General features: G+C 45.7%; 1 protein-coding gene across 1 annotated transcript in view; it reads left to right on the forward strand.

Moving 5' to 3' along the window:
* The window catches only part of LOC135820184 (sushi, von Willebrand factor type A, EGF and pentraxin domain-containing protein 1-like), a 102,936-nt gene that overhangs the window by 23,016 nt on the left and 52,599 nt on the right, over nt 1-27,321 (forward strand). Inside the window, exons 4-7 of the mRNA XM_065333495.1 lie at nt 6,173-6,358; nt 13,168-13,323; nt 21,035-21,208; nt 21,933-22,109. Of these exons, the coding sequence (XP_065189567.1) occupies nt 6,173-6,358; nt 13,168-13,323; nt 21,035-21,208; nt 21,933-22,109 (693 nt within the window). The remainder of the gene's footprint in view (nt 1-6,172; nt 6,359-13,167; nt 13,324-21,034; nt 21,209-21,932; nt 22,110-27,321) is intronic.

The raw sequence follows: 27,321 nt of genomic DNA on the forward strand, positions 1-27,321 counted from the left end.
CACTGCGCTCCTCGACTTGAAGGCTGGTGATGGGCCTTCAAATGCTGGGGTGGTGACAAGTCACTGCGCTGGCAACACGACGGTGCCAACCTTCTTGAGGGATGCTTTTGCGTGGCTGTCCTTCAAGCACACAACTCCGTACACTCCGCAATTCCCTAGGGAACATTGGTTTACGCCGTGTAGCGTTCGGTCTAAGCCTGCCGATGTAGTATTCCTCAAGATATGTTATCACATTTTCTGCAAACCCTGGGAGGTTTTCTTCAAGCAATTGATAATAATTCGGAATGCTAGTGCAGTAACCATGCGAATTTGCAATGAAAATGATGGGTCCATTGCGTACCGTCCCTGAAGGCAGGCGCGTAGTTGTGGCTGCCACTGTACGCTGTTATCTTGTCGCTCTCTGTCTTCATGCAGCCTTCGCAGGACAGCTGGTCTTTCTTTTCGCAGCTGCCCTAAATAGTCTCGTCTCTTCCTCTTTTGCCTTGCACGTAGGCATATCCACCCTTCACTATCTTAGGTTTGCCTCGCGAAGTTAGGCCAGTAAAATCGGTACAAGCGTCCATGATTGAGTCACCAAGGGAAAGGATATCGTATCCAGAGTTTTCAGTTTTTCAGTAACATTCAGCGACAGGGTCAGCGATGAAAATGTAACTTTGTCGAAATGTACTCGCCGAATGTGTCAGGCGGTAAAAAAGTCACGCTGTGAAACTGCACAGTCGCGAATTGTCACTTGATAAAATGACCACCTCGAAATGTCTCGCGACGAAATGTCACTCGCCTAACTGACCGGATACCTTGCAGTGAGCTTTCACAGCGCTGCCTGAACTCGAGAGGAAATAAAAGCATTTTACAAAGCCGTTAGTTTTGCAAAGCTAGCCCTTGGTAGTCAGGTCTGCTCTGGCCTGTAAAACCAGCAACACGATATTGCGGACACGGCTTGCGAGCCCAGAAGCCCGACCGGCACCAATGCCTCCTCCATCAGCTCAGGTGAGGTGGGCGCAATCGATCTCCGCGCTCTCGTGCGGGACGAGGTGCAGTCGGCTTTGTCGGCCGCCATAACAGAGAGCATTGTGCCGCTACAAACTGAAGGCTAAGGCAATGCGGCTGCTGCCACCACAATGCCAGCCCAAGGCCCAAGCTCTTGAAACTGCATACAAGACTGATGTCATGCTCTTTGTTTTGCTGAGTAATCAAAAATGGGCTTTTCCTTTCGCAGCTTTGCTGCTAGCCCGAGTGTCACCTCGACAATGCATTTCTTCAGCATGTCTGACCTAACTGTCAAAGACGTCCAAAGCTGATGGCGTGACCCGAATCCTTGCTGTCGACGTGGCCTGCACATTTGACAAAGTGTCGCACCGTGGTTTAGAGGACAAAGACAGATGTATTGGGCTTACTGGCCACTTGCTCTCATGGTTGAAACACTATCTAAAGGGCCGCCAGATCCGGGCCGTATTCGGTGGACAAACATCAATTACACACGTCATCTAAGCAAATGTGCCTCAAGGAAGCATCCTCGGGCCCACTGTCTTCTTGCTGTACATTGATGACGCTAAGGACCACCCCGGACCACCTCTGAGGACCAATCGACCAGCCTTGCCACGTACGCAGACGACACAATGCTCTACAGGTGTATTCAGTGTCTGGGCATCTTCGCAGCTGACTGTGGTAATCTCCAGACCGCCGTCAATCCCCTTGCTGCCTGGGGTGCGACCTGGCGAGTGGCTTCCGAGCGCACCAAGTCAGTCCTGCTGCATGTGAGCCACCGCTGTCCGCCCTGGGATTGCCCACCAGTCACATTCCAAGGTGAAATCATTCCTGCAACCCAGTGCTGGAAGATACTCGGTATAGCCTTCTACAGTCAACTGACATTCTGCCAGCAACTTCAATAGTCAGCCCTGCACGCCGCACAACCACTGGGCTACCTGAAGAAGGCCTCGGCAGTGCTTGATCCTGGCTGCTGACTCGCAGTGTACAACGGCTTTCTTAGCCCAATCTTAAAGCATGGCATGCTAATCTGAATGGGTGATTCTCAGGCGGTGCTGGCTCAACTGCTGTACTGCGGAGAGCCCTGCATCTGATCGGCAACGGCGCATATCTGCCAAGCCTTGAACTCTGGCGCAAAGTTGCTGCTCTCTGCTATCTCTATAAAATCCATTACATGACAGGCCCACAGATGTTAACCCGAATGCTGTACCCCCCCCCCCCCTCCCAAGCAGTACCATCTCACGAACAACATCCTGCCAACACCAGGCAGCAGGCGCGGGTGGCGACCGGTCAACCACTACCAGCTGCAGTCTGATATCGACTGTGGTTCCCTGAATGAGTGTTAGACATCTGGAAACAGTTGGTTCGCCAACATCTCCGGGATCTGCCCGACCAGAAAAAGTTGTAGTCCTTCAAGTTCCGTGCTCGAGCCAATGGGACTTCAACCGACCGGTTGTAGGGACTCTGCGTCGTGGTTTGTGGACGTTTTTGTGAGACAGTGAGTCCACGCACAATGTATGATTATGCGCTGCGTGCATGGGCAAATGTGTGTGTGCCTTTGTACATCGCTGGTATGTGGTTGTTTATGTGAGCGTATGATAATAATCTCTTTATGAATATGCGCATATGTGTGTGTTTGATGCGCCCTAGCTAACGTATAAGTTATGCAGGTAGATATTGTCAATGCTGCCTTTCAACTGCACAGGTCCACCGCACTATCGTTCGAGATTTACGTAATAATGTTATGTAAACAAATTGCGGGGATACAATAATTTGATAACCGCAATCAATAAGACAAGCTGAATCCACATTGGTGGATACTTTATACAAAAAAATAATGTAGAACGATTGAGACAATCCTACCTTGCGTATCACCGGCTCCCACACCAACATCAACAACGCAAACTACAACAACCACAGCCAATCCACCATGCATTCCCACTATTCAAAGACCACGACGATCAACAGCCAACTACAACAGAAGCTACGCATTCAACGGACAAGAGCGAATGGAGGACGTGACAGCAGGTTGACGGCCGAGTCAAGTTCAATAGACCGGGCCAGGCGGGATGGACGAAACAAATAGGGCGCAGAGGAATTGGAGGAAGGAACGGATGGCGAAGGAAGGAGTGTGTCCGAAGATTTGCGGTTTCTAATAAAATATACACCGTATATTTCCGGTTGTAAATTGACCTTTCACGACTGAAAATAGAAGAAGAAAGGATGGGGTCGACTTACAACCGGGATTCGACTTATAACCGGGAACTATTTGTATCTTTTAAAAAAGACCGGCACTGCATGCACGAGTGCACCGTGTGTACACATTTATGCCAGTATATTGGCCTTTTTCGAGGATTGGGACGTTATACCCTCCAATAAGGAATGTTTACATGATTTGTCGATGTATTAGTAGCAGGGAGTAGTTAGCAGTGCTTCGTTGGGTGATAACTTTAAAACGCAGAACAAAAACCTCCAGAGACGGTGTCGACTTAAAACCAGAGTCGACTTACAACCGGTAAAGTACGGTATTTAAAAAACGCGATTCCCGTAATAGGGGATTCACACGACGGGCAAACTCACGTGTGTGGTACTCTTTTTACGTTTGTGCTTTGGGCGCGTGTAAAAACAGCGAGAGTACTTGATTATGGTACTCGAGTTAATGAGTACACAGACCCATGCGAGATTTGCACGGGTCTGTTGTCCGTGTGAATCCGATGGTCCAGCTTGTCCACTTTTATACAAACGTGTTTTCATTCATTTTCACGTCCTATGAATAGCCTATAAGTATACTAGTACTGGTTTAGGGCGCACTCACACTGCGACCATGAGCACGCGTCCATGCGTCAGCAAAACGCAGAAACGTGGCAGTCGTGCTCACACTAGGCCTCGTTGGCGTCTAGACGTGAAGTTGTCACATAAACTTTACGAATTGCGGTTCGTACCCAAAAGAGTTCATAATAAGAATTTTTCGCATGTTGCATGTTGAAGGAAGTGCTTCGTGGCTCGTCAAAGTTTCTTGAAGTCAACGAAATGGAATCTTAATATCATGTAGGTTTTGAGTCTTGAGAGGCTGACATCCAAGCGCTTTCGCTTTCCTGTCAGCGTGGTCAAAACAAATGCCAGTGGAAATGCAGGTAGTTTCCGTTTCTTTTGTTTGTTGCTGAGATGAAAACTGTGTTTTCGTATGATACGGAACTGAATTTCTTGAGGTATAGCATTCTTTCATCACAGAAAAGTAGAAAAGGATGATTTCCCAAACCGAAAGTGAACGAGGACACTGTAGAAACTGGTCACCGACACGATCAACTGACAATGAAGCAAATAAAAACAGATTTGAAATCGTCCAAAAAGGGCAAAGAGTACATACAATCATGTATATGGCGGTGCGCGCGTGCAGGACTGCAACTACAAAAAGTGCAAGAGGATGACATCGACAACGGCCGAGTTTCATGAATCAACACACCGAAATTTGAGAAATTGAACCTACTTCCGGCCAGGTTGTACACAAATACGCTTTACGTCTACGATCATGTCGCCGCCAACGCCGCTAAGTGGCGGCACCCCCCTCCGGAGGTTGCGGTTACGATTGGAAACAAGTTCATTACGTTGTCATGTAACTTGGCCGCATGGCCGCATGGACGCTGGTTTTGGTCGCAGTGTGAGCGCTCCCTTAGAGCAAATCGCATGACCCGCAAGCTTGTTTTCTTAGTCTGCACTTTACAAAATTAATGGGTTTTATATTTCTTTCTATTGACTCTCTTAGTGCCACTTGTGTAAGAATATATTTTTTGGAGTTAAGATGAACTCAACGTTTTCATAAATGAAGCAGCTCAGTTATATCCCCACGGATATTTTCGAATGATGGATTTCTGGAATGATACGGAGGACAGGCAAACCACAGTGAAAAGAAAATCGTCTTCCTCACGAGGGTTCCTGAACGAAGTTCGATAAATGCCTTTTCCTGGCACTTGCGCTTTCCCACTCGCGGGACCAATTCCAACGACGTTAAGTTTCAACGCAGGAAATTCGGATATAGTTAACTTGAAACCCACTGAAAATGTCAATGTTTTTGATAAACAATATCATGGTTTGCCACTAAAAAAATAGAAAAACCTGCGTTGTGCATGCTTCACGTTCTCTACTTGCGACAATTTTGTTCGTCCGAGCGAGCACACTTCCGGCTTTGCCCTGGTTATATCTATCCTTACTGACAGAAAACCGATGTGCCGAATCGATTGCCAAGGTCTTGCTGAACGCATAGATAGGTCGATTGTTGCTCTCATGTGTGTAAAAGTGAAGAAACGAAGTTATTTGTAAAATTTATACAAAAGAGAAAGACCAAGGAACTACAAGTTACGCTATACTGTCCACTAACACCACCAGTTACTAACCAAGCAGCTCATGCTATGACATTGCACGACACTGACCGACGGTACTGACGTTCTACAACTAACTGGCTAACAGCTCTAGCACATTTAGGATGCGCACTCCAACAGCCTTCCAACTTGGATGGTTCTAAGTTATAGAAATAACATAAGGAGGGGAAGGTGAGCGCAACCAAGATAAGCACAAACGCTCACCTCCCCCTCCTTATGATATTTCTATAACTTTTCTTTTACGGGATGTCGTCGCCGCAGCCCCACCTCGCTCGTTTTCCCAAGTGTTCCGAAAACTTCAACTCAAAGTTTTAGAAAGAAAGAAAAAAAGAAGAAACACGCAAAAAAACAAAACAGCATAATAATGTATAATACCTACTTAGGTCAACAGCAGCAAGTTCAACTTCAAGTCTACAGTCTACAGTCTACAGTGTGGTCGTATACGCACCTAGTGGATCTAGCAATCACTGAAATAAACTATTTTTTGGGGGCAAATAAACTATTTTGTTGCATGCAATATTGCATATCTTTGGCCGCGGCGCGAAAGGTGCTGATTCGCTGGAGTACGGGCAACAATCACGTGCCATGTGATAACTGGAGTTCATTCCCCTTATTTACTTTTTAATTTTTTGTTGAAACCCTGTGTACGGGGAAATATGGTACTCATTATGGGCTCCTTACGCCGTCCACGTTACTTAGAGGGTTAACATAATAATGTGGATTTTGTAGAGAGAGAAAACCCCCTTATTTTGCACTTACTGGGTTCATTAAAGAGAATGGTGGACAAACATGATACATGTTCTTGTCTTCAGCTCCTACCAACGCAAAGTGTCTACAGAACCTTCAGTTCGCATATGGAACAGTAAGCTATCCGTCAGGCAATGTCTTTCCATCTCAAGGATTCTACACCTGCAACCCAGGGTACTTTATCACTGGCACAAGAGTCGCTGAATGCGGGCAGGATGGCAGCTGGGGGTCTGCTACGGCATCTTGTACAGGTAAGTTGGTTGTTAAACGATGCTCTTCCATAAGTAGTACTTTGCTCTCACGAAATGGCGATCAATTGTGAAGCACAGCCGGACAAACCTGTGCAAGTATAATCGATGTTGCATAGGCTGACTTTTCTTCTTGGTACTCGGCCTAGGCGCACTGATTGCTCTTCAAAGACCTAACAAAAAGAAGGAACCACCTGGAAATCTTCGTCCCATAGTGCTTCTAACTGCCCTCAGGAAGGCGGGGTCAATTCTCACGTTGAAACGCATCTCACATAGAGTTAATACCTTTCTCAGTGACAACCAGAGCGGATTCCGGGCAGGACGATCAACGGCAGATGCATTTTGGTGTTACAAATGGCTTGCAGCAACAGCCCCGAAATAAGTATGTCATTGAAATTCTCGGTATAGACATATCAAAAGCATTTGACACCATTCAGTGACACCGAATTCAGGCCGTTTAGGAGAACGCCCTACTTCTGGATGACGTACGTTTGGTAAAGTTACTCATCGCTAACACGACGCTGAGTGTTCGATTTTGAAGTTTCGAGTCAACCCCCTTTCCACACAATAGGCACTCCATTGGGAGATTCACATTCCCCTATGCTATTTGTAGTCTATCTAGACGCGGCACTGCGGGATGTCGTCGCCGCAGCCCCACCTCGCTCGTCCTGCAGATAACACTCTACCAGTCTACAATCACCTACGCGGATGACACCGATTTTGTCAGGACTTCATCTGCTTGGCTAGCACAGCTTGAACCTCTTACCGCAACAGTCCTCGAGCAATGGTATCTCCATCTCAACGTAGAGAAGACCGAACACACAAAACTCACCCGGCAGCAGGATCGAGTCTCGGAAGAATGGAGAATGACGAAAAAGTTAAGTTCCCAGATTGGTGACGACAAAGACATCCCCAGGCAAAAGTAGCTCGTCACAGCATCCTACAGAGCAATGTATAGTCTTTGAAAACGGAGGACATTAGTGCATGAAGAATTGAAACTGAGGCTGTACAACGCATTCGTGATTCCAGTCTAACTGAACAACAGCGCCACCTGGACACCCACTTCAATGGCCGAGGCCTAACTGGATTCGTTACACCGCAGGCAGTTGCATAGTTTCGTTGGTATTAGGTGGCCACAAACAATAAGCAATGCTCCTCTCTACAGGAGGTAAAAATCACAACCCATAACTAACTTTGTTCGCCTAGCCAGATGCAGACTCTTTCGCAATATGCTGCGCATGCCTGACGGATGTCCTGCTGTGGCGGCTATGATTAACTACTACCAGGTGAAGGAAAAGGTGTGTAGAGGACGGCCAAGAACGACTCTGCCTAATGTGCATGACCTGAAGAAAGTGGGGTGGAGGGGACTCAAGACGTTGTCTGATCCCCTTTCCCTCCGGGAGATTGCACAGGGCGGAGGGGAGTGGAAGGACCTTTGCAAGGACCTCTGCAAGTCCCATGGTGGGGTCTACAACTAAAACCAAATATAATCTCTCCAAAATATCACATTATTGCTTTTCATAACTGCTTTGGTAACAATAATTTACATCTTTAATTCCAACAAAATTCCACTCTTAACGTAGTGCGTGGATTTGCATCAACCTGCCACCATTTTACTGGATTTTTTTCAAAACGGAGTTGACAATGCCCTGTATCCTGTGTCTGCGTCCGCTGACATTGACGCGTAAGTGCATAATAATAATAATAATAATAATAATAATAATAATAATAATAATTTGATAACCGCAATCAGTAATACAAGCTGGATCGACATTTGTGTACACTGTATTCATGTATTGTAAAACTGTGGAGACAATGTGCAATAAAACGATGAAAAATGTGAAGAAATTGTGTAGAGAAAGAAAGGGATTCAAACAAGTTTTCGTACAACACTCATCAGGAATCATCGTTGTACTAAAGGACACTGAAACAAAAATTGAACTATTATAGAAAATCTAAGTTAGAGAAATAACACTAAGAGCAACAACAGTGAAATTTACAAGTGTGAATTTTAACAATCAAAGCGAGAAATGAACAAAGGAGAAAGGAAGGAAAGACAACGTGATAACACATAACAGCAGTACATTACACCTAGTACAACGATGATTCCTGATGAGTGTTGTACGAAAACTTGTTTGAATCCCTTTCTTTCTCTACACAATTTCTTCACATTTTTCATCGTTTTATTGCACATTGTCTCCACAGTTTTACAATACATGAATACAGTGTACACAAATGTCGATCCAGCTTGTATTACTGATTGCGGTTATCAAATTGTTGTCTCCTCGCCGTTTGTTCAAATAATAATAATAATAATAATAATAATTTTCGCTGGCTGAAATCGCCAACGATCAGGCCTGCGACAGAGGGACTCTTGCTGGCTGTACAGGATCAGGCCATTGCGACCAGGCACTATCAGGTCACGGTCATTGGACGGGGAGACGTTATGGACATTTGTCGAGTTTGCGGCACTCGCGGAGAAACAGTTGATCACATTGTGGCCTGTTGCCCAGCCCTAGCCAAAACACTGTATATCGAACGGCATGACACGCTCGTCAAGTTGGTGCATTGGGCACTATGCAAGCGGCATGGTCTGGGTCAGCCGGGAAGCAAGCCGCTGAAGCATCATCATTCTTGTGCCTGTCACGGAAAATCCTGACATGAAGCTCCTGTGGGAGTTCAATATCCCAACGGATACGCAAGTGCGCCACAACCGTCCAGACCTGGTGTTGCGGTCCAGCACACAGGTGCTGCTGATGGATGTCAGTGTTCCATTGGACCAGAACGTGCCCACAAAAATCGCCGAAAAAATAACAAGGTACGCTCCCCTTTGCCAAGAGCTGCGACGCATCTGGCATGTGGATGATGTCCGCGTTGTGCCCCTGGTTGTTGGGGCGCTTGGTGGACTGACTGGTGTGTCCCTCTCACATTTTGTGTTGGCATTGGCAGGCACTCTGAGCATGGAAAGGGCTCAGCAGTGTGCTATCCTGGGCACGCTGAACATCGTCAAGTCGGTTCTTGGCATTCGGCATTAGGCTCCTCATGTTACGGGTAGAGCTAGTCTGTATAAACCTCCAATACCGCATTTGCTTTGACATCCATGAATGTGCAGTATGACGGTTCTCACAGCCTGATTTTTCTCTTGCCATTTGAGTATGTCCGGCATTCATCTCTTCTTCTATTTCTACAGGTCTATTCCTGTACTGGTAGTCCATTTTTGTGATTACTCTTTTTGTATTCGAATATGTCCTGTCCTCCTCCATCTTTTTGTATTCGAATATGTCCTGGCCTCCTCCATCGTTCTGCTTATTTCTGTCCGTCTCTCAGTTTCTGCGTCGGCTTTCAATATTTTTGCTTTGGTTTTTACAATCCTTTTTGCTTCGGTCTTCATTGCGTTGGCCATTTATCTTTTTTTTCTTTTTTTCTCTCATTACCCTTGGTCTCTTTTGGCCCGGTGATGGGGTTCTTACCTCATGTCATGACAACGTGAGTGAAATAAAGCCAACTCCATAATAATAATACTAATAATAATTTCAAATTTGGACTTCACGGAGAATTTTCAAAGTGTTAGGAAATTTGAGGCCACATGCCACGTACTGCTCTTTTCAAGCCAGATATTGATTGATCGAAGAAGGATAGATTTACCATCGCTGTGGATAAGAGTCATACTGTAGCTCAGTTGGTTAGAGCATTGCTCGCGAATAGCAAGGTCCCTGGTTTGAGTCCCGGTGGTGTGACTGATGATTTTTTCTTTCTTTCATATCTGGCTTGCAAGTGTTGAGTTTCGGAGAGAAAAGAGCAGTACGTGGCATGTGGCCTCAAATTTCCTAACACTTTGAAAATTCTCCGTGAAGTCCAAATTTGAAATTGCAATTTTGTATTTGCTCGCAGTGGACATAGTTTGATGCGCTCCCCATGATATCAAGCGAATGGCCGAGGGCCCTCTTGATTGGTGTGAGTTGCCAGTATGATGCAAGCCAGATATTGATTGATCGAAGAAGGATAGATTTACCATCGCTGTGGATAAGAGTCATACTGTAGCTCAGTTGGTTAGAGCATTGCTCGCGAATAGCAAGGTCCCTGGTTCGAGTCCCGGTGGTGTGACTGATGATTTTTTCTTTCTTTCATATCTGGCTTGCAAGTGTTGAGTTTCGGAGAGAAAAGAGCAGTACGTGGCATGTGGCCTCAAATTTCCTAACACTAATAATAATTGTGGAAGAGAAAAGGACATATGGATACGAGTTAAGAGTAACTCTCCATCACTGTAACATGATACTATAATTATACAGTCAGAAAGTGCAATAACTAGGCACAAAACTGACAGAGTACTGAAACATTCGACGTCCTGACACCTAGCTTCAACACATCTCCGTAGCGCTAACCGACAGCCTTCCAACTTGGAAGGTTCAAGGTTATGGAAAAGACCAAAGAGGGGAAGGCAAGCGCAACGAAAACCAGCAAAAGCTACAGTCCCAACGGAACAAAGAATGTCGATTGTTACTGGACGATGACGAGACCAGTTCGATATCTGACAAAGCGGTCTAACTACAATTCGAAGCAGCAAAGCAGCACACCACCCAACCACCTTAACCACCTTTTCTCTTCCACATTTATTTATGGCTCAACATCCGAGTTTCAAATTGCACACCTGATGAGCCGTCACGAACCATACGGCGAAACGTACGTCGTGTGAAACAACTTGTTTTGTAGTCAACTAGTCCATCACAATGTCATGCATGAGGAGAACTGTAGGAGTTTGGCTTTCGGCTTGTACAATTCGTTTTCGCAAAGCTTCCCTTTCTTTACTTATCTTTGATATTTATGACCCACCCAAGTTGGGTGGTGTGCTGCTTTGCTGCTTCGAATTGTAGTTAGACCGCTTTGTCAGATATCGTACTGGTCTCGTCATCGTCCAGTAACAATCGACATTCTTTGTTCCGTTGGGACTGTAGCTTTTGCTCGTTTTCGTTGCGCTTGCCTTCCCCTCTTTGGTCTTTTCCATAACCTTGAACCTTCCAAGTTGGAAGGCTGTCGGTTAGCGCTACGGAGATGTGTTGAAGCTAGGTGTCAGGACGTCGAATGTTTCAGTACTCTGTCAGTTTTGTGCCTAGTTATTGCACTTTCTGACTGTACAAGTATAGTATCATGTTACAGTGATGGAGAGTTACTCTTAACTCGTATCCATATGTCCTTTTCTCTTCCACATTTATTTATGGCTCAACATCCGAGTTTCAAATTGCACACCTGATGAGCCGTCACGAACCATACGGCGAAACGTACGTCGTGTGAAACAACTTGTTTTGTAGTCAACTAGTCCATCACAATGTCATGCATGAGGAGAACTGTAGGAGTTTGGCTTTCGGCTTGTACAATTCGTTTTCGCAAAGCTTCCCTTTCTTTACTTATCTTTGATATTTATGACCCACCCAAGTTGGGTGGTGTGCTGCTTTGCTGCTTCGAATTGTAGTTAGACCGCTTTGTCAGATATCGTACTGGTCTCGTCATCGTCCAGTAACAATCGACATTCTTTGTTCCGTTGGGACTGTAGCTTTTGCTCGTTTTCGTTGCGCTTGCCTTCCCCTCTTTGGTCTTTTCCATAACCTTGAACCTTCCAAGTTGGAAGGCTGTCGGTTAGCGCTACGGAGATGTGTTGAAGCTAGGTGTCAGGACGTCGAATGTTTCAGTACTCTGTCAGTTTTGTGCCTAGTTATTGCACTTTCTGACTGTATAATTATAGTATCATGTTACAGTGATGGAGAGTTACTCTTAACTCGTATCCATATGTCCTTTTCTCTTCCAGATTTATTTATGGCTCAACATCCGAGTTTCAAACTAATAATAATAATAATAATAATAATATGCGGCCAAAAATGCAGCCACTTCATCTCGAATCCAAATAAACACCACCTCCAGACTGCCGGCTAAAATTCTTTCGAAAAACGATAGATAACTTTTATCCAAATTCCAGGTCCATATCCAAGAATAAAATGGAAGAGCAACTGCTATGGTTCCTGTATCTGGCAAAAAACATGGGAAATATAGTGCCACACGAAAGCAAAGGATAATGGGAAACAAAAACAGCAGGTAACATCACACTGCTAGTTTTGCCACTAGACATGGTTAGCATTCTACCATACACCCTAACCGTGGAACTATACCGTTTTTTGTGTGTTTTCAAGACATAGTTAGCATTTTCGGTTTCTGAACTGTAACGTAACCCCAGTTAGAATCTAACTGTGTGACAAATGACAATTTGCTTTGGTTCCGGTGGTGAATATCTCACCTACAGCTTTGAAGCTCAACTCGCTGTATCTGTCATTCGTATTGCGCCAGATCATCCTATATTTGGCGGTAGGATTTGTTTTTACGATATGTTTTGGTGCTGGCGTTAAATGTCTCACTTACAACTCTGCCACTGATTCTATTATGCGGGATTATGCTGTTTTGGCGGTAGGACTTTGGCATAAACCTGCTTCTTTTTTGGCTGGCATGGCATCATTATTTCATTTCTTACCTGAGGATGGTAATTCTGCCGAAACGATGTGCATAAAATGAATCGGTTTGTTTTGCAGTGCTGTGGGAATGGGTGTGTCCACACTACTTCTCTCTACGGATGAAGCTGCAGGATGCCTCCAAATTACTTCTCATCTCTCTTCAGTTCCTAAAATAGCAGTTTGATGTGTTTTTATGTGGGTGCATGTTGGGAAACGAATCTTTATATGTGTGTAACGTTATGCGGATGTATGTATGTATTTGTTATGGTTGTAAATTCGTGTGTATGTCTGTATATTTGTGTTCGTCCTCATCTCCAGCATACAAATGTCCTGCGCCAACCCTAGCTAACGGCTTAATAACGGGTTGTGCTCCTGTGTACACGGCGTCATGCAACAGTGGATATCAGCCATCTGGCAGCACCACTGTCACTTGCATGAATGCAACCACAAACACACCTGTACCAACATGTGTCCGTATGTAATCTATCTGTGTGGCATGCGTGTTATTTGACGTTCACGAGATCCTGATCTGATTGTTATCAGGTTGTGGATCAGGGCGACCCTGGGGAATTTTTTTCGCTTACTACACTGCGGCAGATGTGGAAAACTCGGCTTCCAGCCGAGTCTCGCGCGAACCGTGAAATTTACTTGTTTTTATTATACTATTGCCATTTACCCTCTCAACAGATTTCAAGTGAGAGCCAGGGATTAGAGAGACTTTATGAGAGCATTTCCGAGAAAACCAGAAAAGCTGGGCTGGGCCATCTCTCTGATTTCGCTCAAATTTTGCAAGTTACAACAACCATGCAAAAGGGATCGTTGCATAACTCACGGACACCTTGGAACTGTGGACCACCTCGAAATTGGCCCATAATACGACTAAATAGTGGGTCCAAGAACGAGCGCTGGTACAGCGTACACAATTGAGCTGAGAACAAACCACCACCATACCAACACCTCACCTGAGTAGTCTTCACATCACCACCACATAGAGCCATGGCTACATCCAGGAAAGCAATGGTCATTATCTCTAAATGTCACAAAATTGCATCGCTATAAAACCAAGTATTCTGGGTATCGATATGTCTCGCGCCTTTGACACTATTAGTCGCCGGAAACTCGTCAATGTGTTGCGGTCATTCCTGGAGCCAGATGAGGTGCGCCTGGACCAGCTCCTGGTTTCAGATACAACACTATCAGCACGCATCAAAAATACCCAAAGCCGACCATTTACAACAACATCTGGCACCCCACAAGGTGACTCGCTGTCACCCGTGTTATTCATCATCTACCTCGAGACTGCACTGCGCCATGTTTTCTCCTGTATTCCACCTCGACCTAATCTAGACATCACCCTCAACCTGCCGCCGTCCCTAGGTTATGCCGATGATGTGGACTTCGTCAGCACCAGTTCTGAGTAACTGGACTCGATCCTTCCTATTGTTGGCGACTGCCTCGCGGACTGGGACCTGAAAGTTAACCAAGCCAAAACAGAACACACTACTATCCAGAGGAAGAAGGACCGAGTGGAGGAAGAGTGGAGGCGCACACGCAAGCTTGGATCCCTTATTGGAGACAAAGAGGATGTCGCACGCCGAATCCAGATTGCTTCGGGCACATTCAACAAGATGTGGCCATTGTGGTCACGCGGACATCTGGTCTCCGAAAAGCTACGGGTGAGGCTCTACAAAGCCTTCATCAAGCCTCTGCTGATGTACAACGCAGGCACATGGGGCCTCTCAGACTCTCACCTGTGTACTCTTGACTCGACATATCGGAGACACCTGAGAGTTGTTGTGGGTATCCGCTACCCACAGATAATCAGCAACGATGACCTCCACCGCAGAACAGAGACACAGCCCCTAACTGTCCTGGTTAAAGCTGCTCGGATGCGACTACTCGGTCACATCTGCAGACTGGACAAGGAGTCCCCAGCACAAATGGCCATGACATCATACTTCCGGCAAACAAAGGACGAGAAAAAATTCCGTGGCCGGCCGCCTTCCACACTCCCAACAATACTGAGAACGGACCTCGCAACAAAGGGAATGAAGCTGCAGACGAATAAAGATCTCTCACACATCAGGGACCTGGCAGAGGACAGAGCAGTATGGTGGCAGCTTTTCCGCACCTGAACCTGCAGAGGAATGCCCGGATTTGGCCAAACGGAACATGACATGATGTATGGTGAATTCAATGGACAATCTGATATATTTCTTCAATATCCTTTGCCTCCTGTTTCTTTTTTCCTGCCTTCGACCCCGCTGCTCTGTGACCCTTCCCTCGCTTTCTCTTGTCCTTACTGTCTTTTGACTTGTTGAGCGGCCTGAGCGAATGCTAGGGGTGGATGTGTAGTATGTTGATTTGCAAGAGGTACACAAAAGGAAGTATATAGGGCTGTTTTTTGTTGTTTTGTGTACCTCTTGCGTACTACGCTCTGCCCATTCCGGCATTTGAGCACTATTGCAGGTTAAGGCGCACACCCTCTGTATGTTGATTTGTTGATTTTTGTAGTAACACACCCTGATGCAAACGCGGAGAGGCAAATAATAATAATAAATATAAAACCAAATTTCAAGGGCCTTATCAGGAACCATTTACGGCATCTATTTTTCTCAAGCATGCAATGTAGGGCAGTGGACTATCTCCACTACCACCCAGGACATGTCTCGTAAAAAGAGTTCCACGTTTTCTGGAAATAAAAAAATTTGAATATTTTCACCTCACCACATTCCAACATTGCCAGTTTTCTACCAGACGACGAAAAGCGCCTCCTCAATCTCCAACACCAGGCACCGCTGCAGACACCAGCACGCCAAACACTGCAGCTTGGTCACCTCTACTGAGTCTGACAAGAAATTTGACCTGACAACCCTTGTCACTCCAAACAACAACAAATTCCTTCCCTGATCGACTCGAATTTCACTAGCAGCAAAGCTCTGCAGAAGTGCAAAAAATATTGAAAAAATCTCGATTTTGGCGATCGAAGCACGATATTTTGCGTCCGGAAACTGGCCGTGCGCCGACCACCGCGTGACATATCAGATCGACGGATTTGATCGAGCTTTACGCTAAAACCAAATAATTATATTCTCACCAAAATATCACATTATTGCTTTGGTAGTTATGAAATACAAACCAAACCAAAATCTGTACGATCAGGTGGATCAGCAACATCAGTTTAATATGCTATGACCTATCCCAACATCTTGCCACAACCACGGCTACATAACTCCACAACAGTTCGCCTACACCCCTCACAAATCTACTACAGATCAGCTAATTGTATGGACAGCAATCGTGATTATATGTGTGGATTTCTGGACTTCCAGAAGGTATTCGACCGTGTGAACCATCAAGTCCTCCTTGCAAAATTCAAGAACATCGAGGGCGCTCGGAGCTGTAAATGGGTAGAGAGCTACCTGAATTCTCACCACTATTCTGTCCAGAATGAAGGTGTTAAATACACTTCCAAAGTACTTACGTCTGGTGTACCTCAACGCTCCCATCTTGCTCCAATTTTATTTCTTGTACACATCAATGACCTACCCCTAATTATAAAGCACTCAACACCATACATCTTCGCTGATGATGTCACTCTATTTCTTACACATTCCACTCCACGAGACAATACCTACCTCCGTCAGAATCTCACAGCTGATCGTGAAGTTTGTCAGAATTGGGCAACCCTTAGAAATGTTTGATTTGCTCCAGAGGAAACACAAGTGCTCATGAATTGTGATGGCCCACCTGTCATCTTTGACAAGCAGGCACTAACACCCTTATCCACACACAAGCACCTCCGCGTGACCCTCACCAACTACATGCCCTGCACGACCTTTGATAACCAATGGATATGTCAGCGCCACTGTGGCTAGTTTTACAATTGGAGGTACCGCAAGTGTTTCATGTCTTCCACAGTATGAAATAACAGGGACAGCCACAATCACTTGCGATAGTGGTGGTCAGTGGCCTAGTGGTGCTTCTCTTCCTACGTGTACATGTAAGTTGAATCAACTTTCTTTTTCAAACAAATCTTGAACCAGTGTTTTACCTTCATCACATTGTTTTTCATGTCTTGACAAGCTCCTTATTTGGTGTATATATTGTACATAACACATGCATGGTTTTGAGTGATTGGCCGGGTGACATGCTCAGCAAGGTGAAGTGGTGATCCCGAGAAACTAGCTGTAACATAGAACATTATGCACATGTAAGTGTTAATTTGAACATTTTTTCGGGTTTATGACGAGTATACTCTTCATGGATACCCCATCACAACTGAACAATGATGAAACTCGCTCGATATTTTTTATACAGTTTACATACCGTACGCACTGGATAGATCACTGTACAAACAGCCACAATTCTAAAACGGAATATTGCATCGCCATGACCAATAGCACATTGGAACGGTTTTGGACAGGGCTTTCCAGAGCTGTGGCAGTAGCTCAACAAATGATCGAGCGCCGGTACATTGAACGCCGGCCTCAATACTTTATGTCCGGCGGATTTTTTTGCGATGTTCAAGGCATTTAAGGCGATTTAGCAATGATGTGTCAAAGGCCACATGACGTATGAGTACACCGTTTGAATCGATTGAATCTAACGGGTTCGGGACAGTTTAATCATAGTTCTACATTGAGTATGAGCCCAGAATTGTAGGGAATTGTTGTGCGTTGTCTTGATGCCAATCTGACGCACGATAGGGACACTGTTGGCGATGTAAGGGGCGTCCTTTAGGTGCTGTATGCTCTGAAAGCACGTGGAAGATGACAAACAGGAAAGAGCTTTCCCAGAAACCATAAATTGTGCTGCTACGTCCACAATTGTACTGAGCAACTGAATCACAGTGCTTAGATGCAGTAACCCTACTGTGACCCTGAAGGCTGATGCGGCTGGTCAGTGACGTGCGCGCCGGAAGTGTGATCTACACGGACAATTTTACACTTCCGAAACCCTGGCCACATCTCTTCGTACCAAGCAAATATCGTTGGTTGGTACCATCCGCGCGAACCGCACTGGATTTCCAGCCGTATTGCGGACCGACATGAAACAGTTTGAGAAACATGCAGAGCGAGGTGCAACACGCTACGTTCGCAACGGAGATCACCTGTACCACCAATGGAAGGACAAGCGGTGTGTGTCAATGTACAGCAACATACATCAGGGCCATGAGCATGACACAGTAACAAGAAATGTCAAGATTGATGGTGCACACCAGCAAATGGAAGTGCAGAGGCCAATGTGCATCAGAGACTACAACAGCAGCATGGGCGGAGTCGACACGTTCGATCAGCTGATCGAAACGCACCATGTGCTTCGCAAATTTTTTTATTATAATTTTTTTCTTCCTCTATCACATGTATCATCTTTCCGTTTTTCCTTCCTCTATATAAATGTACCCCCCTCCCCTCCCCCTGTGCCTACTCCTCCCCAGTTTTTGGTGCTCTGAAGTGTCGCTGAAGCCGAGACCTCAGGTCAGTGGAGACGCTCCAGTTTCACCACCACAGTTGCGTCTGCAACCACCTTTATCATGCAGTATTCTGTTCTCGAGGTTCGTGGTGTCTCGTAAAAAAAACAAAAAAAAACAAGAAATACTGGAAGAGTCTTTTCTTGGATATGGTCGATGTGTGTGCTGTCAATGCATACCGCCTCTTTCACTTGTGGCAGAGCCAGCATCCAGGGGTGATAAGTCGACGATGCAACTTGCAGCACTCGGATTTACGCTGTAACCTCATCCGGCAGCTGTCATCGATTGATGAGCATGCACCGCCACCGAGGCGCTCGTACCGCCCAGTGCCTGTTCCGCAGGATGTCCAGGTTCCTGTTGCTCAGCTTCACATACCTGGAGTGAGGAAAAGGAAGAACTGCAGAAACTGCACAGAAGTGGGTAACAAGCAGCACCAGTGTGTAACCGACTGCACTGCGTGCAATGTTCACCTCCACATCACGAGTGACCACGACTGCTACGCCGCTTACCATGCATGCCACTTCCCGTGAAGGATATCTTATCTCAGTGCTGTGAGTTTCTATCTCGTCTACTGTATATTTGTACATAAAAGTATGGTTTTATTTCCTTCCCATGGTGCACTCTGTAAATAACGCGTCTATAGACTTGATTATGACAATATGTGCCTAATATGGCAACACAGGTAACCATGGAAACATTCTAACAAAGTTTTTTTTGATTCAGCTGAGCAATTCCATTCAGATAAACACAAATTGTAATAACAATAACTTTTTTTACATTGCCCTTTTTCTTCTTACTTGTATTTTCCTTACCCTTTAGATTGTTTCTTGCATCGTCTCCATCGCTTACATTGTTAATGAAGTAATCCACATGTCGCTTCAGCTCGTCCTACTTATTGCCATATTGTAATAACAATTTTTTTAATTTTTTTATTTATTTCTGCACCTCGTGGCATGTCAAGACAGCCAATTAAATTGAGGAGAGGGTGAGACCAACCACGGAAGAAGAGAAAAAAAGAAAATGAAGAGCACGTACAAAAAGTGGGAAGGGATTAGCAACTTACAAAGCACTGGGATGCTCAGCGAGCTATGCAGTGGAAGTGGGGACTGTGACTTTGTTTACTGGGAGATACTGAAGTGCTGTCTGACGAGGGTACGGAATTTGGGCATATCTGGAGCTTGTCTAACACTGGGAGGCAGTTGGAGCCACGTGGAGTAGGAGGAAAATAAAGAGGAATTGACGAATAGGGTAGACCTAGCTAGGGGGAGACAAACACAGCTTCGGGTGGTGCCACCTGAATTGAACCAATTAAGGGACTGTAAATGAGCAGGGTGCTGGTCAAGAAAAATTGAATGTGCCAGGGTGCACTTGAAAGCATCAAGGTAATGTTGCAGAGTGGTAGTAGATGCAGCAGCATACAAGTCTAGATTTGGGATATAACGATCAGTATGGAATATGATGCGCAGTATACGGCGATGGAGAACTTCTAATTTACCTATGTGGGTTTTGTTAGTGGTGGACCAGGCAGGGAAGCCGTACGTGAAGAGGGGAAGAATGTATGATTTATAAAAATTAATCCGGCAATTTTGGGGCAAATGGGACAAGTGACTTGACATTATGCCGACAGATCGGCATACTTTGGACGACACATGATCACCATGGTGAGACCAGGAGAGGGCGGAATCTATAACAATGCCAAGGTGTTTATGGTGGGGCGCTACAGAGATAGGGTGATCGGGATCATCGGGAAAGTGGAAGATGGGCACTGGATCTGTGGGAGGGGGAAAAACTAGGAGTTCGGTTTTGGTCACATTTGGCTTAAAGTACCAAGTGCTCATCCAGTGAACAATGTCGTTGATACAGGTCTGAACTTTGGGGTACAGGGTGGCGTGAGATGGGGAGGAAGCGAGGACAGTGGTATCATCTGCAAACAAAGAAATATTGGGAATTGAATAGGGGAGGTCATTAACGTATGTGAGGAAGAGCAGGGGACCTAAAATGGAACCCTGGGGCACTCCGGATGTCACAGACTCGGGGTCAGATAAGGTTCCATTTACTTTGACGCACTGATTTCGGTCGAAGAGGTAGCTAGTTATCCAGGCGTGTAGGGAGCCGGAGACACCATGGGCACGAAGTTTGGCGATCAGGCCCTTGTGCCACACGGTGTCGAAGGCCTTGGACAGGTCGAAGAAACAGATGCAGGAGACCTGCCGCTGGTCTTTTAGGGAGAAGAGGTCTTGGATTATGCGGGATAATTGCAGGGATGTGTTGTCCTTACGACGGAAGCCAGATTGTGCGGGGTGAAGAAGAGGGGAGATATGGTCGTACAAGTGGTCGTACACTATTCTCTCTAGCAGTTTGGAGACGCAGGACAGGAGGGAGATTGGTCGGTAATTAGACGGGTTGTTCTTGTCGCCTTTATTTTTGTACACTGGAATGACAGTGGCTGACTTCCATCGTCAATTCTCAAAAACTGTGGAGTTACAGGGGATTATTGTCGGAATGGAAAATTTGGTCATTTTCTCCGAAACCAGTGGACTCACAAAGGGTTAATAACTCATTCATTGTTGCCCATATTTCTGCGAAAATATCCACTAAGCGACCGCAAATAACTTCTCAAAATGGGGACAGGTGGATGCTCTACGGATGTCTATATTATAAACCATATGTGTGGATGATGCATTTGTTATTATCTTATTGTGTAAATTGCAGTGCGAACGTGTCCGGCACTTATCTCACCAACAAGTGGTTCAATAGTCAGCAGCTCCACATCACCTTATGGAGTGACCATATTTGCATGCAATGATGGCTATCAACTCATAGGAAGCAGTGCAACTGTATGCATGGCGAATGGTGCTTGGTCAACCCCACTGCCGACATGTAAAAGTAAGGTTTGAAAGCAATGCGCACAATGCATCATATGTTGATTTGTATGTTTCAGACCCTGCAAAGCTGGGTTTGTCAATATTTGCATTATCTGTGACTCCTGATACTGGAGCTTGCGCTTTTCGCCGCATTAGGCTATCAATTGTCTGACTCGCTATTATCCTACGGAGCAAATCAACCGCTTCACTTAGCAAACCTGCATGAGAATGCAACACCTGTGCTCTGTACACACTATTTCATGAATTGCAGTCGTCAGTTGAGCTTCAACAGGCTGAGAAACATCTGATCAGCACCCCTGTCCAGACCATAATTTAACCAGATTTAGATAGAGAGCTGAGGCAGTGACGATCATGGACTTTAAAAAAAGGGTCAGAGAACCCTTGGTCATTTGCAATGCCTCACCCACGTTACCCGTTTGTTGTAATTCACCGCTTTGCACAAAACTTCGAAAATAAATGAAGAACCTTGGGAGATATACTTGTAGGAAGGTTGTATGCTCACCTTGGATTGACATTTTGCTCACTCGCAACTGGCTTCAAGGGAATTCATCCCTCGTCAGTTAAGCTTCCCAGTTTGATCAACCTTTTTCGATTTGCAAACATACTTTGATTTTCTCAAACATGACTCCTAAGACGGAAGACGTGTGATGTAACCGAATATTCTGGAATTTCCAAGCGTGAGCCAGTGACTCTACAATGCCTGTTGATTGGATATGTTTCCATAGGAATTCAATGTCCTGCAAATCCAACGTCTCCGGTAAATGGCGCAGTGTCTAGTGGTGGTGGGAATGCTTTCGCGATCAGAACATACTCGTGCAGTACCGGATATCAACTATCTGGAGCAACAACAACTGTCTGTCAAACAACTGGAGCATGGTCTGGAACACCACCTACATGCATTCGTCAGTACTTCTTCCGTTTTTTACCTAATTCTTTTATTAAATAATTAAGCAAATGTTAGCTCAAAGTGAGTGCCTGTATATGGCCCAGAATCTGCGAAAACCAGGCTTAAGGTGAAAATCATTTTTTTGAGAAAATTGATGTTTTGTAAAAAGGTTGTGTCGCGTGGACGATCGAGTGCAGTGAAGTGGAACCAAAGAGAATCTCGCTTGTTTGAAGAAGTAGCAGTCATGGCAGGAAGGGTTTCAGCAGTCAGGGAAGTCAAAGGGCTTCCGGTAGAATATTCCCTGCTACTCCTCTAGTCACAACGAAGAGTTTTTGAGCTGATCGAACGGATTCCATCTCCTACACTCAGGGATGGCGAAATTTCTGCCCTAGCTGCCGCTTGCGGAAAATTGTGAAGAAATCGTCTCCAGTTAAAGTCGTGATGGCGATAGCGAGGAGAACCTGGACGACATCGATCCAGCCAATCGAAGTACGGCGATACTAGCTGTTTCTGGGCCTCACGCAAAAGGAACACGCGCAGCAGAGCTCATACGTTTGCAGCAAGTTCACGAGGAAAAAGGCTTGAAGCGCAGTGTGAAAACTGTTTTGAATTGAAGTCCTTGGCGATGAAGTGCTACTGGAGGCCAGGCGAATGAGCGAGCAGATCGAGAGGCCCCCACTCGAGACTTTCCTCGCTGGTCAGCTAGCTGCAAGGGATTGTACAGCGTGCCGATATTTCACTTGCTGGTCAGCACCAAGCAGATACTGCAGCACGCCAGCACACTATGCGCTTACTATGAACAGTGGAACAGTTTGCTGTGTTCTTGCTTGTTTCTGAACAGTTGAACTAGATTCACCCGTCAAAAGGTGCCATCTCAACTGTAGTCGGGTTTCCTTGTGGTGTGTAGCCCCAGAGCATGCCAGCACATGCATTCAGCCCCAGAATGTGCTGAGTGAGGAGCAAACAAAATTCATGCAGAACTGTGCATGGCCACTACAGCCTGCAGCACCAAGGGGCCACAACAAGCCTGCCCCCACATGCCTACCTTGTCATGTCACCTAAACAAAAAATCATCCATGTCTCTTCCTTCAGTCTGGTGCATCTCTCTTCATTTCTTTCCTGTGATAACAATTTGGTGTTTTTTTGGGATCTTTTTACACAATACCCTAGTGTGTTTGAGATAGATTTAATACCACTATTAGTCGACCCACACCTGTAATATTTTGTTTCCTGACCTCCCATGCCTAGTAGAAGCTGAAAATGGGAAAAAGTCATTTTGTGAAATTTCACCCTAAGCCTGGTTTTCGCAGGTTCTGGGCAATATAGTACATCCGATAAAACTGTTGATCTCAGAGAGAGAGAGAGTAAAACACGGATCCAAAACTCAGATTCACCTTTCCCATTGTAGCGGGCTTCCGCTCAAAACGCATTGGCGCTATATTCGAATGTAGGGCCAGCCTCACCTATAATGTCATGGCGTTAAAAGAGGTTAAAATACCACAAGCAAAAGTGAAAGTACTTGCATGTGACTGGTTCTGCACCAGTGATTCATGTTCTGATAGTACATTTTTGCAAAGGCACTTCTCTTCCTCGCTCCGCATACACTGGCAGACACAGAGCCATACACAGCACTATCAACATCATGCAAATTGAAGGGTAGTTGGCCGCGGCCAGATGTTGCACGCGAAATCATTTCTCGTTCATCTATCGTTGTCCGAGTTCAACGGTGGAAAGGTGTATTCGTATCAGGAAGGCCTCAGCTGTCGGCTTGGACGAACTCAAAGACGATCTGAGGTCCTGAAGCAGAGTTATAACACTCGAGCGAAATTTGCTGGCACAAGTCAGATCGCGCCGGCATGAATTTGAAACGCCCGCAAGGGGATTTCCTGACTCACTGCCAACACATTCACACATGACATACGTCATTTTCCAGTTGCATTTCTCAGTTCTTTCCTTAAAAAAAAAATGACCGCTATGCGATCGAAATACCGTATTTCCCCGATTATAAGTCGCACTCGATTATAAGTGGCACCCCCATTTTCAGGTTTGAGCAATATTGTTTCGATATATCCACTGCTGAAGGCCCCAATGCATATTCAACATACACTTAACTGGTTTAACTCCTCTTCGTCAAGTCGTAATAAACTAAAATTCCCTATTTCAAGAAGTCACTCAATGACGGGCCCAGAGACAATAGCTAATGAAAACAGTCGCTCGCCTGTTTTCATTAGCTATTGTCTCTGGGACTCACTTCCCCAAAAATTCCATCATGTGAAAACATTTCTGCCTTTGTTCGTGATCTCTCGGACCATTTCCCGTAAACGTTTAAACCTAATAATACAACTTGATTTGCAGCCCAATCTCTTCTTTTATTAGTGAGGTTTTGCATTCCGAAATTCGGCAAAAAGATTCGGCACGCGGGAGCGAGGTCGAAAATGCACACGAAGATTCGGAGTGTTTGTTCGGAAAAAGTTCACTTTGCCGAAAATATTTTTCGGATGCATTTTCTTGTAGAAGAGCGCTAGCGCGTGATTCGTTCAAAGCGGTTTCTTATCTCGGCATCGCTTGGCAGGTGCCTTTGGCAACATAGCATCGTCAGCTACCTCTGATTGCTCCTCTCCACTGCCTGTCGATTCTCTTTCGCCTGCAGTGTCCTCACCGTCTTCTGTGTGGCTGAAAAGACTATGGCGACACGCATAAAATTTGACTTGGCCATGGAGTTGGTTTTTCTGAGGCGACTGAGGAGGCAGGTTTGGCCCTCGACTCTTTGCGCGATGAAAGTTCGTTGGAATCAGCAAGAAAAGGAGCACGGGACAGGACGTTGCTGATGCTGGGGCTCACGAAATGAAAACACATCATTTTCGACTTGCAAAACAAACGTTGGTGCGAAAATTCGCCATTTTGATGTTCGACAAAAGACCGAAGAACGCCGAACCGAAATTCGGAATGCAAAACCTCACTAATGCTGTTGTTGTGAAACCACAAGTTCTCGAGAGTGAAAGGCCTTCTCGCTTGTGACATTGTGTTCGTTCCAATGCAGTTGTATTCCGACTCCGCCGTACCGTTGATGTTTACGACGTAGTATACGCTACATGCGCTATGTGCGGTTTGCTGAGTGCGCTGTAGTTGTATGTTGTATGTGTATGCTTTTCTCATATACGCTGTCATTTTCACGCTATAACTACCTGGTGGTTTTAGTGTTAGTCATTCAGTTCATTCAGTTGTTCATTCAGTCATTGTTCATTGTTATTAGTCGATGGAAGTGAAATATACTGTTGAGAATAAATAGTTGTCCTCGTGCCGTGTGGGGTCGTTCGTTCCTGATACTTTAGAGAACCAGAGGGTTCACAACATTTGGCGACCACGCCAGGATACGAAGCGAGCATGGCACAGGAACTATGGATCATCGAAGCCAGCTTTATCGCCAACGGAATTCGGTATGGATTTGAAGGCGATAGGTTGAGAGAATACGTGGAGAAGAGGCTCCGACAGAGCGAGGAGTTTGAAGAGCGCAGTGCTAGAAGGCAAGAGTGTGCGCTCCGCACAGAGTTTAACGAAAAGCTCAAGAAGATGGCCGAGCGCATCGCCGTCGGTACATATTATGAGGAAGCAAAGCGAGATTTGCTTGCCTCGCCCGGAAGGACGCCGGACAAGGCGTGTAAGACTTTGCTTACAGACAAGCAGCGGTCAGAAGAGTATTCGAAGCCAGTGGGAGGATCAGATCCAAGGCCCACTGGGTCGGTGCAGTGCATGGTGACATCGGTCGGAGACGCTCAGAAGCAGCTGGAGTCTCGGCCGAACGACGTAGAGGCGCAAGAGGCGCAAGAGTTAGAGGCGCAAGAGTTAGAGGCGCAAGAGTTAGAGGCGCAAGAGTTAGAGGCGCAAGAGTTAGAGGCGCAAGAGTTAGAGGCGCAAGAATTGGAGGCGCAAGAGTTAGAGGCGCAAGAGTTAGAGGCGCAAGAGTTAGAGGCGCAAGAGTTAGAGGCGCAAGAGTTAGAGGCGCAAGACATAAAAGCGCAAGGCGTAGAAGATAAGGAAACGAGAAGGGCGATACTACTGGTTAGCACGGAAGAGGTCAACGGCGAGACTGTGTGGAACACAGAGATCGGGTGTGTGTTCTCGGGTTCCGCGCCCGCCCCGGATCGAAGCAGTGTACCAGTGACCGTGTCGTGTATGACAGCCCACATCGGCGAGCTTGGTAAAAGTATCGGTTGTGTGTTGTCTGGTTCAGCGTCCGCCCCATGTCGAAGTGGATCGGTAACAGTGTCGTGTGCGACAGCCCACAGCGGCGAGCTTCGCGATGTCGAGTTGTCTGAAGTGGTGGGCATTAGTGATATTCTACCATGGCCACCACCGCAGCAGAAGATGACGCGTAGTAAGCCCCAAATCGTTTGACTTGTGAGTTGTTGTACGGCGGTGAGAAGCCCTTTGGTGGGGAGAATGTTGTGAAACCACAAGTTCTCGAGAGTGAAAGGCCTTCTCGCTTGTGACATTGTGTTCGTTCCAATGCAGTTGTATTCCGACTCCGCCGTACCGTTGATGTTTACGACGTAGTATACGCTACATGCGCTATGTGCGGTTTGCTGAGTGCGCTGTAGTTGTATGTTGTATGTGTATGCTTTTCTCATATACGCTGTCATTTTCACGCTATAACTACCTGGTGGTTTTAGTGTTAGTCATTCAGTTCATTCAGTTGTTCATACAGTCATTGTTCATTGTTATTAGTCGATGGAAGTGAAATATACTGTTGAGAATAAATAGTTGTCCTCGTGCCGTGTGGGGTCGTTCGTTCCTGATACTTTAGAGAACCAGAGGGTTCACAACAGCTGTTGTTCTGATTTGCACCTGTTTTTCTTTTTCTTTTTTCTTCTTCTTTCTTTTGCCATGGCTGGCTATAATCGCCCTCACCTCCTCCTTGATTGGCCTTGGCCATGAGTGTGTGCGTAATAATAATAATAATTTTTTTAATAACGAAGGTACGTGTTGGGTTGTAAGTATCCACGCAAACACACATCCAGTCAAAATAAGGCACTTGTCAAAGTATCCGAAGGGACCGAAAACGTTCCGATACTTTGACAAGTGCCTTATTTTGACTGGATGTGTGTTTGCGTGGATACTTAAGACCCAACACGTACGACCCAACACGTACCTTCGTTATTAAAGTATGATCCGCCTCCGACTTCTTGTAAAATAATATTTTTATTATTACTATTATTATTATTATTATT

Source organism: Sycon ciliatum, chromosome 6 (genome assembly GCF_964019385.1).
Source record: "Sycon ciliatum chromosome 6, ocSycCili1.1, whole genome shotgun sequence".
In the NCBI taxonomy this organism is placed as follows: Eukaryota; Metazoa; Porifera; class Calcarea; order Leucosolenida; family Sycettidae; genus Sycon; species Sycon ciliatum.